The sequence below is a fragment of the Maniola hyperantus genome, chromosome 1, assembly GCF_902806685.2.
Source record: "Maniola hyperantus chromosome 1, iAphHyp1.2, whole genome shotgun sequence".
Taxonomy (NCBI): domain Eukaryota; kingdom Metazoa; phylum Arthropoda; class Insecta; order Lepidoptera; family Nymphalidae; genus Maniola; species Maniola hyperantus.
Window position 1 is genome coordinate 4,776,124 of NC_048536.1, and position 17,451 is coordinate 4,793,574.

Consider the following 17,451-nt stretch of genomic DNA (forward strand, 5'->3'; position numbering starts at 1 on the left):
CGCTAAAATGTTCCAACGCTTGAATCTTACCAACGTAAAATCTTATACTAATCCCTACTGGCGCGTAGGTAAACGCGGCTATGTTCAGAGCGGCCATAGAGACTGGCGAGGGCTGTGCGTGAACTAGTGATGGCGGTGGTGTGGTGTAGTCGACTGCTAGTCTACTCCTTGGGAGGCTCCTCCGGTTTCTCTTCGACGTGCCTGGGCTCAGGCTCGTTGCCGTCGGCCCACTTGCCGTCATACTCCTTGCGGTCCACGTAGCGCTCCTCCTCGTACTCGCCCTCGCTGCGGTGGCTGTCGCGTTCAGAACAAGAGTAACTGTAATAATCGCTACAGTACAGTGTGTAAGGAAATAGAAGCTAATGCCCTGGACTTGCTTTGGAAACTGTTGTTGCATTCCCATTTGCTAAAAATAAGTAAAGTTTTACGCTGCCTTTTTACCAGGAGGCTTTGTGAGAGTTTCCAAATGTTGACATCATTTTTGAATAAATCTAAATATACAACAGGAAAAGGTGACTGACTGACTGACACAGTCACTGATCTATATCAACGCACAGCTCAAACTACTGGACGGGTCAGGCTGTTTGGCATGCAAAGTTACAGATAGCTATTATGTGACGTAGACATCCCACGTGAAGGTCTCTGAGCATAAGCAAGTATATTAATAAATATATAGATAACATCATTTAGTTCATTGAATTTCTACTAGAACTACAGACAAACTAAGAATGAAGCGATTCTATTGATGGGTTTTCGTCACAACCCATAACCGTCCCGTAGAGGAACGGCAGCTTAGTGAGAATATAATTTATTTCTCTAACAAAATTCTAAGGCTTCCTGTAGTGAGTGTAAAAAACAGAATTAAAAATCGCACCGGCCGCGGCGGCGCCGGCGCCAGCGCAAAGCTTACACGTGCATTTCGTAAATGAATATTATAATGGTAGAGAGTAATTTTTTGTGGAGAGATTAATTTAGTGCAAGGTATAATGGGATAAGAGACTGCAATGTATATTTCCAGGTAATAAAAGCTCGGCACCAACACAGCAGCGGTACGGCACCGGTAAGGTCAAATGCGATTTATAAATATTTGTTTACACTAACTTGCGTTCCGGCGCCGCTGGTGCGGCTCCGGCTTCGTGTACAGGAAGCCTGAAAAATGTTTTACAGATGCTCTTACACAAAATTTAAAAAAAAACGACGCACATTTTTAACCCTTACAAATTGAATTGATACAGATTTTTAATTTTGGCCAATCTCAAGAAAAAAACTAAAATGTACCTACTACGAAATAAAGGTTGACAAGTCTTTTTGTTAAAGTTTAATCTAACTAATCAAACTAAAAGGATATAAAGGTAGACAAGTCATTTTGTTAAGTTTAGTCTAACTAATCAAACTAAAAAAGTATAAAGGTCAACAAGTCTTTTTGTTAAGGTTTAGTCTAACTAATCAAACCAAAAGGTATAAAGGTCGACAAGTCTTTTTGTTAAAGTTTAATCAAACTAAAAAGGTATAAAGGTCGACAAGTCTTTTTGTTAAAGTTTAATCAAACTAAAAAGGTATAAAGGCCGACAAGTCTTTTTGTTAAAGTTTATTCTAACTAATCAAACTAAAAAGGTATAAAGGTCGACAAGTCTTTTAGTTAAAGTTTAATCTAACTAATCAAACGAAAAATATAATATAAAGGTCGACAAGACTTTTTGTTAAAGTTTAACTTTCAAAGTTACAAGGTCCAACTCACCTGTCCCTTTCCTTATCCCTTCTCTCAGGGCTGTAGGAGCGGGAGCGGCGAGTCCTATCGGGGCTGCGCGAGCGCGAGTAGCGGCCGATGACGCGGCGATCGCGGAAGTCGCGGAATCCACCCCTGCAACAAATCATTTTCAAAAGTTACCATGACAAATATTTTAATACTAGGATAGGAGAAGTCATCATTACTGCATACTTCATATTACGTTTAATATAGGCGAAGTAATTTTTACAGGCATGCGCGAAAAGTTGATAGTGGCGCACAGGTATGTATACTCTCTAGATTTATGTGTGCACGTGATTTATATGTATCCTAGAGTTATGTAGGTAGTATTGACGGGATATGATAGCGAACCAATAACGGATGCTGCGCAAGTCGCCCAGAAATGACTTGTGGTCACATTCAAGGTGGTCTTGAAACCGTGCTCATACATTCATTTCGACAGTGCACCCGAGTAAACGCGAATTTATTATGATTCGCTTTAAACGGCCGTCATGTGGGGTCAAATAGATGAACCACATGTTTTAATGTGCACTCTTACCTGAACGGTCGTCCTCGGCCGCCACCGCCACGCCTGGGGCGGAAGGGTCGTCCGCCTCTGGAGCGGTTGTCGCGCCACTCGTGCTGGAAGCGGCGCCCGTCGTCGCGGCGGAAGTCGCCGCGCCCTCTGCCGCGGTTGCCGCCGCCGTTGTATGTGTGGAAGCGTGGCCGGTAGTATGTGCCGCGCTCGAAACCACCACGGCCGCGCCAGTTGCCTCGTCGATTGAATCGTCGCATTCTGTGATACAAGGATTTTTAACATTCATTAATGTAACAATAGTGGAAAATCAAGATTTTTATAAGGGAATTACATTAGGTTTCTGGTTCTTAAAAATCTGGCACCATAATTAATTAATGGCTTTTTCAACAACAAACCCATTCACAAAGTACAATTATTTGCTTTTTTTTAATTTCTAAAGTGCCCCCCAAGTAATATTCAAAATTCATTTATTATGTTATATATACTTCCATGTTTGGATGATATAAATTCATGTGTACCTTTGAACTTAAACAGACCAGTGTATTTGGAGAAAATTGGCTGTGACAGACACAAGTGATCTTACAAGGGTTCGTTTTTTCATTTGGATGTACGGAACCCTAAAAATAGACAATAGTACTTCCACTTACCTATCCCTGGAAACGGAGCGGGAACGTGACCTACTGCGTGAGTAGTACGAGCGGCTGGCGTCGGAGCGAGAGCGGGAGCGCGGCGAGGCGGAGCGACGCCTCCTCGACGCCACGGAGCCGCTCGCGCTGGACACGGACCGTGAAGCCGACCGCGACCCAGAGCGGAAACGGTATTTGCGTGGACGAGACCTAAAGAAAAAAAATGAGAATTTTAATAATGGCTATAAGTTCTGCCAAAGAAAATATTGGTTCATTTGCATACTATAAACAAGTGCAGTGACACCGACATTTTCTTTATTGGCACAAGTTATACAAGGCTAAGCTTTAGATTTGTCGGTTTCACAGGTCTAGTCAGATAACTGGAAGTTACAATAGAATTATTTAAGACTAAAAATTACCTGCTCCTCGATCGTTTGGGTGATCGTCGTCCGTCATCGGAGGAGTTGGAGGAGTGTCGCCGCGGGGAGGGCGGGGAGCGCGGGCGTCGCGCGGACGGCGTGGGCGGCTTGATGCGCGTCACGAACTGCTCCGGACGACCGCCGTCCGGCACCGACACGGGCGTCTCGCCCTCTTGCGCCAGCCGGAACGACCCGAATTTGTCCAGAACTATGTTGCCTTTGCGGACCGGCTGCAAAACATTTGGCAATAAAACATTTTGAAGTTCTTAGCAAACTTTTGTTTTCTGTCAACATAGATTTACTTAGAACTCCATTAAAACGCACGTGACTAACTATAGTATACTAGCTGCCCCGGCGAACTTCGTACCGCCTAACAGTCGATTCTTTTTCAGGCAATTTTTAAATTTTTTTCTCCGTAAGAACCACCCGCGTACTTCAAAGAAAGATTTAGCGAAATCGGTTCGGCTGTTCTCGAGATTTGCGATCAGCAACACATTCAGCGATTCATTTTTATATATAGAGATTTTTCTTGATAGATGGATTAAGCAACCAATTTAATTTGCCAATAATAGAGGACGATTTTGCATTAGAGCATCTTTGAAACATTCTGCCGCCGCCTTAAGTCCTAACTTAAGGCGGCTACTCACGACACTGCAGCAGTGCCGATTCAGGGTGAAAAAAAGTGGGGAGGATCCTAGATTGCCTCCTAAACATGTCGTGTGTAGGGTCATTCTAGATCGGCCGGCAGGAGCAGATATGCGACCGATTCTCCTAGATTGTGGCTATAGCCTCCTAAACCGGCTCTGCCGCAGTGTCGTGAGTAGGGACCATCCTAGGTTGCTCCAGTCTAGTTGTCTCCTAAGTCGGCTCTGCCACAGTGTCGTGAGTCGGACCTTATGCCAGCAAAGTCGATATAACTTTATAAATAGCCACCTTACCCCGTTAGCCATAAGTACAGAATGAAGAAGAGTAGTAGAGGAAGAAGTACTTACCGGTGCGTGTGGGTGCTGCTGGTGGTGCGCGCCGTGCGGCGGCTCGGTGCCAGGCGGGTCGGGCTCGCGACTGGACTTGGGCGGCGGCGCGGTGGGCAGCGGTGGAGGCTCCTTCATAGCCATCGCGCGACGGACCGACACATTCTTGTCGCCTGGTGACGGCTGTTACACAAAGGGTTACGTAAAGAGCACACTGCATTTTTTTACCACCGAGAACAAAACAGTGTAATTACTCATCCACATTATGAGTAATCCATCGCCGGCTCACTACAGAGCACGGGTCTCCTCTCGGAGTGAGAAGGATTTTGGCCACATGCAGATTGGCAGACTTCACACACCTTTGTGAACATTATGGAGAACTCTCATCCATGCAGGTTCCCTTACGATGTTTTCCTTCATCGTTAAAATAAGTGATATTAAAATTACTTAAAACGCAAATAACTTTGAAATGTTAGAGGTGCGTGTCTGGGATCGAACCCCCAACCTCCGATTAAAAGGCAGGTATCCTAACCACTAGGCTATCACAGCTTGGTGTAAATTACACAAAAAAGGACAACAACCTGAATGAAAGCTTTTAATTGGATACAGATACAGTTTTTAGCACATTTTTATTTTAGGCAAACAACTATTTACAAGTCCAACTAATATCAAGCAAAATGAGTTTGGACATGAGTTCTTATTCAGTGACCCTAAAAATTTTTTTTTTTTGATAAAAGTATAACAATAATAATAACTACACTATTTTATTCGCCAGCTCCTCACTAAGCATCTCCATACAAAGTGCAAATCATGATTTTTGTATGTTTTGCGACAATCGCTTAGTTAACTGAAGTAAGAATTAATATTGCTTAGTTTTTGTATTTCACGAAGGCGAGTGGCTTATGCTTGTTTAAGTCGTATCGGTATAAGAAAGTAACAATACATGTGTGCGTTTGCGAGCGCTCGCGACTGATTGGTCCGACATGCACGCACACTTACATAATGCCCATGTATACGACGTAACCACAAGTAAAGTTCACTCGCCTTCGTGAGTTGCACAGGAACTGTACCTTAACGAATGATGTACTATCGTAGGTTTCTGTCTTACCTTAGGATGGTCTTGTGAATCATCGGAGCTGTCTTCGAATGCATAACGCTCCTTATATCCCTTTGGTACTGGGGTTTCTTTCTTCTTAACCCTACTAAGAAATGCTTTGGTTAGTAGAAAACAATATAAAGTTTCAACAATAAATAAATATTTTTTATTTATATTCTTCAACAATTAATCGTATGTGCCTTAAAGTCGTTTTACGCCAAAGTAATAAAACGTGACTTTAAGGCATGCCACAAGGCTGCATGCTATAACAATGTAAATTGTAACAAGAAGCGACAGCCGACTATTATACCGTAATATTCCATTTCACAGCACAATGATATTCAGTCTCGGCATAAAAAAAGACTGTCGCGTACTACTCAATACTGCAAAATTAATGTTTCTATTTGCAGCATGCCACATCGTTGCATGTAGTTGCTCTGGAGTAAAAAAGGCTTTACGATAATGCACATGTATTGTGTTTATTTTCGGAAACACACTCAAACTTTTTGCTTTACATTGTTTCTTAAATATAAGATTAATGACGTCAACGGCTCTTTCATTACTGTATGTTTTATGATCAAAATTTCCTACTTTTTCCACACAAAATTACTTCAAGAGTTACTCATGGACACGCATCACAATGGAGGATACGGTCGACGTCGCCATTACAGTCTCAAAAGAAAAAGAAGTTACTCATGGATAATCTTCCACTTCGGCCTGACGAAGGAAGCCGTCGCGTTTGCCCAACACTTCCTTCTCTACCGTGACGTGGTATGCACCGAGTTAGGCTAGAGAATGACGTCACTTACGGCTCTTTGACGGCGCTCATGGACATCTTCCACTTGGGCTTCTCGAGCGGCGGCGGCGGCGCCTGGTCGATGGGGCTGATGGAGCCGCGCCCGTCGCGTTTGCTCAACACGTCTTTCTCCACCATAACATGATACGCATTGATTTTCGACTGCAGTTCTTCAAGCTCCGGCAAGTTGTCTAGTAGTCGGCTGGTTAGAAGAAAATGTTTTGTTTCAATATAATAGTCTAACAACTCTTGAAAAGGTTTTGTGTGAGAAAAGGTAGAAATTTTTGATCAAAAACAGACAGTAATAAAGATTATCTGGTAAAGTCCAGTAGCTAAAGCTGATGAAAAACATACAATTATCCTTATCATTAGTTATTCCCGTCAGACTCCTGTGAGCATAGAATATTATGATTTGCAGGATCATAAAAATCATTGCATATTTTTCACCAAGATTTAGTGTATACATATTTCGCGTCTTAACTCTTAATTTAAAGCAGTTTTGTTGATTTGATATATTTTGATGTTCTTAGAATCCGACTTAATCTTTAATAGATTGATGGAATCCTTTACTTTACCTCTTTTCATGTTTCCGATCATATTCACCGTCAGAACTTTGATCCCTCTTGGATTTTCCTTTCAATTCTTTCCTGTTACAACATAACACAAAACATTAGCCATTACCGGTAATTTCTAAAATACTTTTAGGTCATACAATTTAGACGATCTCCCTGGCGCAGTGTGAGCGCTGTAGTCTTATTAGTGGGAGGTCCCGGGTTCACGGCGGGAAATTTGGAATTTTATAATTTCTAAATTTTCTCTGTTCTGGTCAGGTGAGAGGCTTTAGCTATAGCTAGTGACCACCCTACCGGCAGTCGTGCCGCCAAGCGATTTAGCGTTCCGGTACGATGCCATGTGGAAACCAAAAGGGGTATGGGTTTAATCAAAACTGCTTTACCCCTTCCAGGTTAGCCTGCTTCCAAAGATGGAAGCAGGCAACCTGGAAGGGGTATAGCAGTTTTCATGACGCGGTCTAAGAAGACCGCTTCATCACTTACCACCAGGTGAGATCGCAGTCAAGGGATAACTTGTATTTGAATAAAAAAAATTAATTAAGTCTAGAATTACCTTATAGCATCCCTTAGTTTCTTGTCGCTTATATTCTCCAACTCACGGAGGGTGTAGTCAGAATTATTGCGCGATAACTTTGCCTTTCTTTTCTCTTCCCTTTCTTGCTCTTTGCGTTTACGTTTTGATTCCTTCTTCTTTTTCCTAAAAGACAAAGAACTAAATTATTAACTTAAAAGGTTCTTTAATTAACTAGATTATGTTTAGCAGTGGGCGGGCGGGCGGTGCATTTCGCATGCTGGATGTTGCACCATACAGATTCGACCTGTTTCAGCGGATTATAGCAAATTAAGCTTTTGGTTCATTGTAAATATGCCTCGTATAAAAACGTCGTAATGTTGGTGTTAAAACTGACACTTACTTATCCTTCTTCTTCTTTTTCTTCTTGTCGTGGTCTGCGCCGGGCTGGATCTGCTGGCCGAGCTCTTGCATCTTGCGGTTGCGCTTATACTGAGCTGTCTCTTCCAAAAAGCTGCGCACTTTCTCCTCGTAGTCAGAGTCTTCTTTGGTCATTTCTAGGAACTTTCTTACCTGATTACAAAAAGTTACTTTTAAAATATCACAATGCGGGATTTAGCAACACAAGTAGTAAGCACGAGCGTAGTGAGCTCATGATTTCATGTAATCACTCATGAACACATGCAAATAAATATTGAACATGAATGCTAGCGCAGAGAACGCGAATTTTTTGAATTTTATGGAAAAGATATTTATAATACAAACGCGTGCGTAGCGAGCACTTAGCTTTTTTCATATTGTTAAATAGTAACAAAGACAGGAACTAGTGATGATTTTTTGTTTGAAGCTTGGAAAAGCTGTTCTCTGCCATCTGCCTATGTACTGTAACTTCAGAATGTGTGTATAAATATAGTATGTAGATCTTTAACTCATAATCAAAATCAGCCTGTGAGCGAGTCGCGAGTGCGAGACGACTCCCACCAGCATAGCCACGTCTTACTGAGCGGCGACAGCGAGCGTTGTCGCTTGTTGTTTGTTTGACATTTGTTGTCACCAGTCCCTAGCTAACTGTGGAGATGGTACTGTACCTTTAACTCGTAATCGATATCGGCCTGTGATCGCATGGGCGCGTTGTTGGTGTCTTCGATGGGCGGCGGCGGTGGCTGGTAGCCGTAGGGGTGGTTAAACTGCGAGTTGTGAGTGCGAGACGCTGAATCAGCATCCCCCAGCATGGCCATGCGCTTGCTGAGCGGCGACAGCGAGCGTTGTCGCTTGTTGTTGGACTGGGAACGACGTTTCTTCTTACGATTAGGGCCTTCTGTATCTGAAAACGTGCACTCTCTGTATCGATGACATAACAGGTTAGCAGGTACCATATCAAAGCAGGCGAGAAAGAGGCGATTTTATATCGAAACATCCAAAAAATCAAGAAAATGTAGTGATTATCTGCAACTTTAGTTATTCATGCTCTACCGATTCCGGTCATTGCTCATAATATAAAAAATTATGACTTATGAAAAATTGTTGTAGGGATATTTTGAACTATTATTCTCACCGCTTGATTCCGACGACGAGGAAGATGACTCAGATGAAGAGCTAGAACTAGAAGAATCGCTCGACGACGATGACGAGCTGCTGGACCTTTTCTTCTTTCCTTTCCCACGTTTCTTCTTCTTCTTCTTATCTTTCTTCTCTGTTAGATTCAGCAACTGCTTCAGTGTCTCTTTCATCTCAAACGACTTAGCTCCCGTTAATCCAGGCAAGAGTAACTCATCTGGCTCTATCAATGGTTTAGTCGTAGATGTTTTGCTCTTCAGGAAATCTAAAGAATTCTTTGCCTCCTCGTGAAACGGTATTATCGCTAAACAATCCTCATATGCCTTCTGCGCTTCTGTTATTTTGTTCTCATCTTCATAGCTACGTCCGAGTGCTACTAAGGTCTCTCCCAAATATTTCCGAGCATTCGCATGGTTCGGGTTTAGTTTCAAGGAAGTTTCAAAATCCTCTATTGCCTTCTTGAATGTTCCGCTGTTGGCATATAGAGCACCTCTAGCGACAAGACCTTCAACATTTCTTGGATCTATACTCAGAGCTTTATTGAGACACTGGAATGCTTCTGAATGTCTTCCTGCTTTGAAATGTTCTATCCCTTCAGCTACAGAGCGGAATGCCCACTTGCTGGCTTGTGCTTGACGGAGTTCATCTGCATATTCTGATGACGAAAATCCTCCTCTGTTAGAAACAAAAACAAAACCAGTTTATAATTGCTTTTAACCAAACATTAGATTTTTTAATGAGATGACAATTTACCTCAGTGACGCGAAATTGGTGCAATGCATGTTAGAGATCCCAAGGAGTTCAGAGAGGTATTGGACGCAGTTAGGGTTATTGAAGCCTGGGCTCTTCTCCAAAATGGCTTCATAACTTTCTCCTTTCATTTCCATAGTTTTCCTGTCAAAAAATGACAAATTAGAAATGTAGAAAGTTTGCAAAAAATATCTTTTATTCCTTTTAATTTTGACGGAGTTATTCCACAATTATTTGACTGCAAGAAAATTTTAAAATAAATTGAATGAATCATCTCAAGATTAGATGCCTAAGTCAGTCAGAATGTCACACATACTCATCCTCACCTGTTCCTTTGGAGCTGTTCAAAAAATGTTATTTTACTTGAATTTTATTGCTTTCACACACAAATATAACGTCATAGACAAGCTGCTTCGACTATGTGACGTGAATATTACCAAATGTCTCAGCTAGTCACAGCATAATGTAGGTTATGAGTAAGTCTTGGGAGTTGATGCTACACCTAGAAAAAAACACCCTAAAATAAACGAGGAGCTATTTCCTTTCATAGCCTGCACGATGTGTTCAGCACACGTCAACGTCGAACTAGTTCATCTTTGGGAGCCTCGCTTCAGCTAAATACGTAATGGCCAGCAAATCCATTTTTAATAAATAAATAACGCCAACATCCGACAAATGCTGATTACATTAAAGTCCAATCAATGTTTTGATATAATGCTGCAATATTAAACATTAGTTTTAATACAGAAATACAGGTTCTGTTCATTGACATCAGATAGAGACCCTATGTTTATTTACTGACCTTTTCCATGTGTGTAAAGTGATATCGATTCTGACACAAAATCAGTTGAAGCTCTCAAACGAGGTAAAGGGGCATCCAAACGATGCTTACAAATAACATCCATTGATATAATCCAATATGTTTAGTTTGTCAATTTCAAAACAATATTTTTGTGCATTTCACAGTCACAAGATTGGTGGTTTTGTTTAAATCTGTACTGAAAAAGTGACCAGAAAACAGTGAAAACATTTATCCACAATAAGCACTTCTCACATAACGTTTTTATGAACTGTGTTTAAAAAGTAAAACATATGAAACAAACCACAGGATACAAAAGCATATTTTTTGTTAATGTTAACTGTTTTCTTCTGAGGCTGCACTGTTATCCATTGAACAGATTGTGGACCCAACACTTCTTCTGTATCAATAAGTCCTCCCTTTTGTTTCAATATTTTGATTCTTTATTATAGTCTGATTAATCAATCATCTTCAAATTGCATACTTCCGTTTAGTCATCAATATATTCATCAAAAGCTCTTCTTCACCAACAAGTCAACGGTTAGGACATCTTCACAATGATAAATATATACCACTAATTTTAATTACCATAAAAAAAATTCTGCTTCGTCAGAATTAGATATTTAACACTTTTATGCAGTTCAAAAAGTTAAAAATGAGTTTCCTAAAATATCCATAAAAATTTATCGCACACGTGACGTGCGGCGTTGATATGTCGTTTCGTTGTTCGTCGTGTAAGCGCAGTGTGTCCACACATTTACTCATATTTTCAAAACAAACTTTAAAAGCTTTGTTAAATTATAGTGAAAAAAATCGATAGCATAATTAAAACAATAGGACCTTTCCTGTATTCACCCTTAAATTTTTTTATGGTAATTAAAAAGAAGTCAATAACAAAAAAATTGTGATATAAAATGTGAGTCAACCCTGCAAAAGTGTAGGAAAACTGTGGTTTAAAGGTGTGTTTCAGGGGTCATTACATACTTGTAGACGAGTGGGAAGTCGTCGGTGCTGAGGAGGCCTAGCGGCGGCTTGGGCGGCGGCTCGTCCGGCCCGCGAGTGATGCCCTTCATGCCGCAAACCATTTTGTCAGTGTCGGGAATCACTTCGATCACTTCGCAGCAAACTGTGTCATTCATCAGGTAGTTTCTTGACACATTTTTCTTGTCCACTGCCGGTATGATATTTCCCACAGGTAAAAATGCCTGCCAAAATATGAGCACCATTGAATAATAGTTATTGTACATATTAATCAACCTGTCATGAAAAAAACAGCTAGGTATAATAAAATTTTAATAGGTAGGTAAATGAAACATCCTATAATGCACTTTACTCTCATACTTTACTAGCTTATGCTCGCGACTTTGTCCGCATGGACTACACAAATTTCAAACCCCTATTTCACCTCCTTAGGGAATTTTCAAAAATCCTTTCTTAGCGGATGTCTACGTCATTATAGCTATCTGCATGCCAAATTTCAGCCCGATCTGTCCAGTAGTTTGAGCTGTGCGTTGATAGATCAGTCAGTCAGTCAGTCACCTTTTCCTTTTATATATTTAAGGTGAGTATTTCAATTGTGATATACAAAGAGCCTGCTTCATCCCAGCGACAAGTCGTTGGCGGGTGGAGCCTAAAATAGTGCTGTTTCAATAGATGATGGAAAAAACGTTATCTGTTTGTGTCACCCTTTCCCTCTAACCGCACCTCACCCCAAGAGAGGCAGGGTGAATAAATTTTCCTTGAGATACAACATTTTTTAGTCAACACCGGAAAGTGAAAATTTCAAATCGACGATTGGAATTACGCCAAAAGAAAACATTTTTTTTACACAGGCATTTAAAATGATTATGAAATAGATAACATGAAGTTGTTAATTTTACAATTTTCTAATTTCTCATATAATTTATTTACGCATGAAGTTGACTTAAAATTTGCCCTAAAAAGAGATTTTCCATAACTTTTGAAATCTATTTTTTTATTTAACTATTTTAATTGTTTTAGGGCATAGATAATGGAGAGATAAATTGATATAATATGGCCTAGTTATAGATCTAGAACAACAAAGAATAGAATAACAGGAGTAATACGTTTGTATTGAGAAGCGTGTAAAGTCCCACCTTAAAGTACTGTGTAGAAATATTTCTGTGCATTCTTTCACTTTTGTTTCAAAATTCAAGGTAAAGGCAAGGTTGAATGAATAATGTGTAATTTTGTTTTATCATTACAATCACACAAATACATCTGAAGGTTAAATTGACCTTTACATTCAAAACTAAAATATTAGTTTTTTATGCAATTTTTGGCAAATGTAAAAAGATAGATGTTGTTTAGCATGTAAATGTAGGCATTGAGTTCTAGATAAAATATAGAGCAGTTGATATGAACAAATTGTACGGTGTGTAAATATTACCTTAACATTGATATCAGCAACATATCTGGAAGTGGGCCCGGCTGTGCATAGTACCTTCAACATCATTCCCGATGCTGTTCTGTTGATCACAGCTCCAATGATTAGCTCTCCAGTCTTCACATTCTAAACAAAACAGTATCAATATTAATACCGCAATACAATTGAAAATATGAAAAATGACAGATAATTACTAGGGACAAATCTAGTGGAATTTCGCTCCAATATGACATTGATGAAATTGGGTATTTGCCTAGGTATATCAAAAATAAATTATGTATTTCTCAGTAATTATTAAATAGAGGTTCTTCCATAATACGTAAAATCCACTTCCTTTGTTAGTTTAAAGTGTAATAACCATTTTAAATTATTATCGATTAAACTAAAAAGTACGTCATGATGATGTGACGTCACATATCATTATTTCATAGAATCTCGCATAATAAGCGCGTGTTTCGAAGTTTGATAAAAAGTTACTGATTTGACTAGTTGTCAAATACCGTATTGTAGGGGAGCACCATATTTGTGTGGACTAGATGGTGAAGAAAAATTCCCTGTGCATTTTCCTGGTTCCTGTTTCCAAATAACTAGATTTGTCTCTAGCCTAATATTATAAACATTAAAGTGGCTGTCTGTTATCTTTTCACAGCTCAATAGCTGAACCGATCTTGATGATTTGATAGGTTGAATCCTGGGACTTGATACTTTATATCCTGGAAAAGTTCTCACAGGAAATGCAATGAACCAAAAACTTAATTTACTGTAATCCGCTGAAACAGGTTGAATCTGTATGATGCAACATGCAGCCCCGACACCGGAGCATCCTCAGGAGATGTAGACCTTAAGGCGAGGCGAAACGTGCGTCGAGTGTGCTTTGGGATTTGTGTGGTGCTGCATGGTGGTGGTGCGTATTGCTTGCAGAGTGGCTGCTTTTCCTGCATGGTTAGCAGTGGGAGGGCGGACAGTGCATTTCGCATGCTGCATCATACAGATTCGACCTGTTTCAGCGGATTACAGCAAATTAAGTTTTTGGTTCATTGTATATCATGGACTTCTGCGCAAAGTAACGCCTGCTTCTATACAAGTTCTCACAGGATTTTTTAAACCCATAACCCACAAGGACGGAGACACAGTTATCATTTAGACTCTAGTCAATAAACCATTATGTGAGTGATTATTTATTGATTGAAGAGCAATCATCACAAAGCAGCAATGAAAGATGAATATCTACATAATGTATGTTGTTAAAATATAAATTTTTTTTACAAAAAAAAATAAAAACCGACTTCGATACACAAACACTAAAAATTGAAAAATAATTTAATTTATTACCGAATATATTATGTATACAAGAGTTAATATGGTTCCATAATAATACTTTTTGGTGCCGGTGCCAATTAGCTTTAGCTGCGCGAATCGTCTAGACTTCATATTTTTATGAGACTCCACAATGGCACCTCATTGGCACCGACCCCAAAAAATATTATTATGGAACTATATTAACTCTTGTATACATAATATATTCGGTAATAAATTAAATTATTTTTCAATTTTTAGTGTTTGTGTATCGAAGTCGGTTTTTATTTTTTTTGTAAAAAAATTTTATTTCACAATTTTTAGTGGTCCCATGGAATTATGCTAGGACTGGTTAAAAATCTACTGTTTAGTAAGCTATTACACTGATCGCGAGCAATTTACTCTTGTCCGTTGAGGAGTTCCAGTATCTATCTTCGAAGATGTTCATCAGATCTTCACCAAATTTAAATGGGACCAACTTTGAAGTATACCCTTTCAAACAAAAAAAGAATTTTCAAAATCGGTCCAGGCGTCTTCGCGTAATCGGGGAACATACATAAAAAAAAAAAAAAAAAGATTCCGACGAATTGAGAACCTCCTCCTTTTTTTGAAGTCGGTTAAAAATACCAGAGCAACTTGCCTATCTATTTATGTCTTTTAAATAACTCACATCAAAAAAATGTCTCAATCTTGCTGACTTGTCCACATTTAAAAAAGTTTCAAACGGTGGCATCAGTGCATATAAATCTGTAACAATAAAAGTACATATAATACAAAACAGTTAAAATATTGTTTAGTTGTAGGCATAATGGCTACCTAGCAACTATCTTTTAGGAGACAAACATTAACTAAGAGCTAATTTTTAGGGTTCCATACCTCAAAAGGAAAACGGAACCCTTATAGGATCACTTTGTTGTCTGTCTGTCTGTCAAGAAACGTACAGGGTACTTCCCGTTGACCTAGAATCATGAAATTTGGCAGGTAGGTAGACCTTATAGCTGACATTTGGGGAAAAATCTGAAAACTGTGAATTTAGGGTTAGATCACACAAAAAAATTAAATTGTGGTCATGGAACTAATAATTTGTATTTTTAATTTTCTAAGTAAGATAACTATATCAAGTGGGTAATCATATGAAAGGTCTTCATCTGTGCATTCTAAAACAGATTTTTATTTATTTTTATGAATCATAGTTTTTGAATTATCCTGCAAAATGTCGAAAAAATACGACTGCAGTATGGAACCGTCATTGCGCGAGCCTGACCCGCACTTGGCCGGTATTTCAATCATCAAATAACCTTTATCTGGGGGATAAATTTGAGGTTTTGTAAAGAAAATCTGTCAATACCTCAAACCTATTCATCAGTTAAAGTTTATCTGGCGATTGTAAAATCAGCCCTAAAGTAACTAATTACCTACAATGCTATATTTGGTTTCAGTACTGATTAGATAAGCGTAAAACTTTTGTTACATGAATTAGCAGTTATATAGGTTCTACTTCACATAATATGAGACTTAAATAGATAGGTACAAAGATAATAGATATAAATTATACAAGCATTACTTCAGGAACTACAGTATTTTACATTCCAAAAATCTTAATTACCAAATATCATTGAAATTTTTTTGAGTTTTAAAATCGGTGACAGTAATTAATGTTTATAATCTTTGAACTCTTAATTGGATCAACTGCATATATATAAGGAAGAGCTGACTGACTGACTGATCTATTAACGCATAGGTCAAGCTACTGGACGGATCAGGCTGAAATTTGTCATGCAGATAGCTATTATGACTTAAGACATCCAATAAGAAAGGATTTTTGAAAATTCAACCCCTAAAGAGGTAAAATAAAGGTTTGAAATTTGATTTAAAATTCCATGTGTGCAGTCACTGGGATAAGCTAAAGATCTATTTGTTTTGTAAAATCTTTCCTTATCACATCTGATAAGGCTCAGCATATCAAATATAGTAAAAAATTTGAGACATGAATGTAAGAATCTGAAGATAAAATTAACAAGGCTACCAAAGGTTATATATACAGGATTAGTTTTTTAACATATTAATTATCATGATCATTTGAAGTCTATGTAGATGTTTCGAGTGGGCGAAACAAGTGGTCCATGACCATATTCGGAATTTTATCTTATGTTGAAAGTCAAAAATATTGTGCAACATTGTGGATTGAAGAAAATCAATATATACGCGTAAAATATAACTCCTCACTGGGTATTTTAACTTTTTATGTCAAATTTCATGTCAAAAGTACGATTTTAGTCATTCTTAAAGGTGAACCGTACTTTTGACGTGAAGAGTTGACCCATAGTTGAAATGGCGTGAGGAGTCATATCGTATTTAAATACCAGGAATCAATACTAACACAAATGGCTAATGTTGTATTGGTCAACTATCACTAAGAAAAATGTCTTTCATGCAATCTAGGACAAGACATTCTTCACACAGTAGGTACTACTAATGATTTCACAGTAATACTTATGATTTTCTTCAATTCAAATCAATAGGTGGTACTTACTGTCTTCCGGTGTAGTGGCATCAGCTCCCAAACTTGAAGAAGATGGGGTCTCTTCCATAACTGTAGCATCAAACAAAACATTTGCTTCCTTTGCAATAAACTGGTGTAGTTTTAACCGCTTACTACGGTCTTGAAAAGTAAGATGTTTATGTCTGGACTGGTACACAGCAAAATCCAGCGGCCCAATGCCAATCTTGACCAAATCCTCTTCGCCTCTCTCGGCCTCCCACGTTTTTTGTAATTGCTGTCCATGGTAATTAATGGATTGCGCCACTAATGCCGCATCCAGCGGCGGATCCATTTTGATGCACTGGAAGAAAATAGGTTACTAAGTTTCTACAACCTACACTTGTTTCGTATTTTCACAATTCAGTCGATAAAAAAATTGTACGCCGCTAAGGGCGGTTCCGCCATTTTGAAACAATTCAAGCAACCTTCACAGCAAAATAGCTCAGCTAGAAAATCAAGTAAAGCCAAATTTAAAAATAAATACCTTGCGAATAGTTTAACTGTGACTCCAAAATTATTTACTTTCAATAACTCGGTGTTTTACACAAATTTTAAGATTTTCACACCACAGTAGCACATCTCAATCTCACGAACCATAGTCGTAATATTCAATGTAGGTACTCTGTGCGGCTGCAGTGTTTCCATATGTAAATCGAGAATTACCGTGTTCAAGGGTTAAAATTACGGTGTTTCTAGATTAAATTACGGTGGATTAGCTAAAAGAATACCGTGTAAATTACCGTGTCATTTTTAAAAGAAAAAACGTCACGAATTTGCTTTTTAATCAACTATTAATATTATTCTGAATCTGACTCTCCTAGCATAGCATCTTTTTCATATACGGA

The 17,451-nt window shown here is 38.8% G+C and overlaps 1 protein-coding gene across 12 annotated transcripts; it reads right to left on the bottom strand.

Annotated features, from left to right (window-relative positions):
• Window positions 1-20: 20 nt before the first annotated feature.
• Window positions 21-17,236, bottom strand: LOC117981988 (tetratricopeptide repeat protein 14 homolog). Of its 12 annotated transcripts, none has more exons than XM_069500547.1 (20): window positions 17,091-17,236; window positions 16,598-16,907; window positions 14,735-14,811; window positions 12,772-12,894; window positions 11,346-11,566; window positions 9,566-9,706; window positions 8,811-9,487; window positions 8,344-8,570; window positions 7,659-7,828; window positions 7,298-7,441; window positions 6,748-6,819; window positions 6,186-6,374; window positions 5,389-5,482; window positions 4,302-4,463; window positions 3,310-3,539; window positions 2,912-3,100; window positions 2,286-2,522; window positions 1,739-1,861; window positions 1,102-1,149; window positions 21-318 (listed from the first exon to the last, which is right to left on the bottom strand). In XM_069500547.1, the coding sequence occupies exons 2-20, from the start codon at window positions 16,896-16,898 to the stop codon at window positions 162-164; spliced, it is 3,582 nt and encodes a 1,193-aa protein (XP_069356648.1). In that variant the 5' UTR covers window positions 16,899-16,907; window positions 17,091-17,236; the 3' UTR covers window positions 21-161. The 12 variants fall into 12 exon arrangements, with proteins under 12 accessions (XP_069356648.1, XP_069356604.1, XP_069356579.1 ...); XM_069500503.1 differs by having other exon boundaries at window positions 8,344-8,573; XM_069500478.1 differs by having other exon boundaries at window positions 5,389-5,479; window positions 8,344-8,579.
• Between the last annotated feature and the right edge of the window lie 215 nt (window positions 17,237-17,451).

What these genes read in the sequence shown, in the direction of transcription:
- LOC117981988 (XM_069500439.1), bottom strand. Translation starts at nt 16,898, where the DNA reads ATGGATCCGCCGCTGGATGCGGCATTAGTGGCGCAATCCATTAATTAC. An exon ending in ATATCGATTACGAGTTAAAG is followed by an intron (nt 7,829 to 8,343) that starts GTACAGTACCAT and finishes TTTTGTAATCAG; the next exon opens with GTAAGAAAGTTCCTAGAAAT. An exon ending in CCAGCGGCGCCGGAACGCAA is followed by an intron (nt 319 to 1,101) that starts GTTAGTGTAAAC and finishes CGATTATTACAG; the next exon opens with TTACTCTTGTTCTGAACGCG.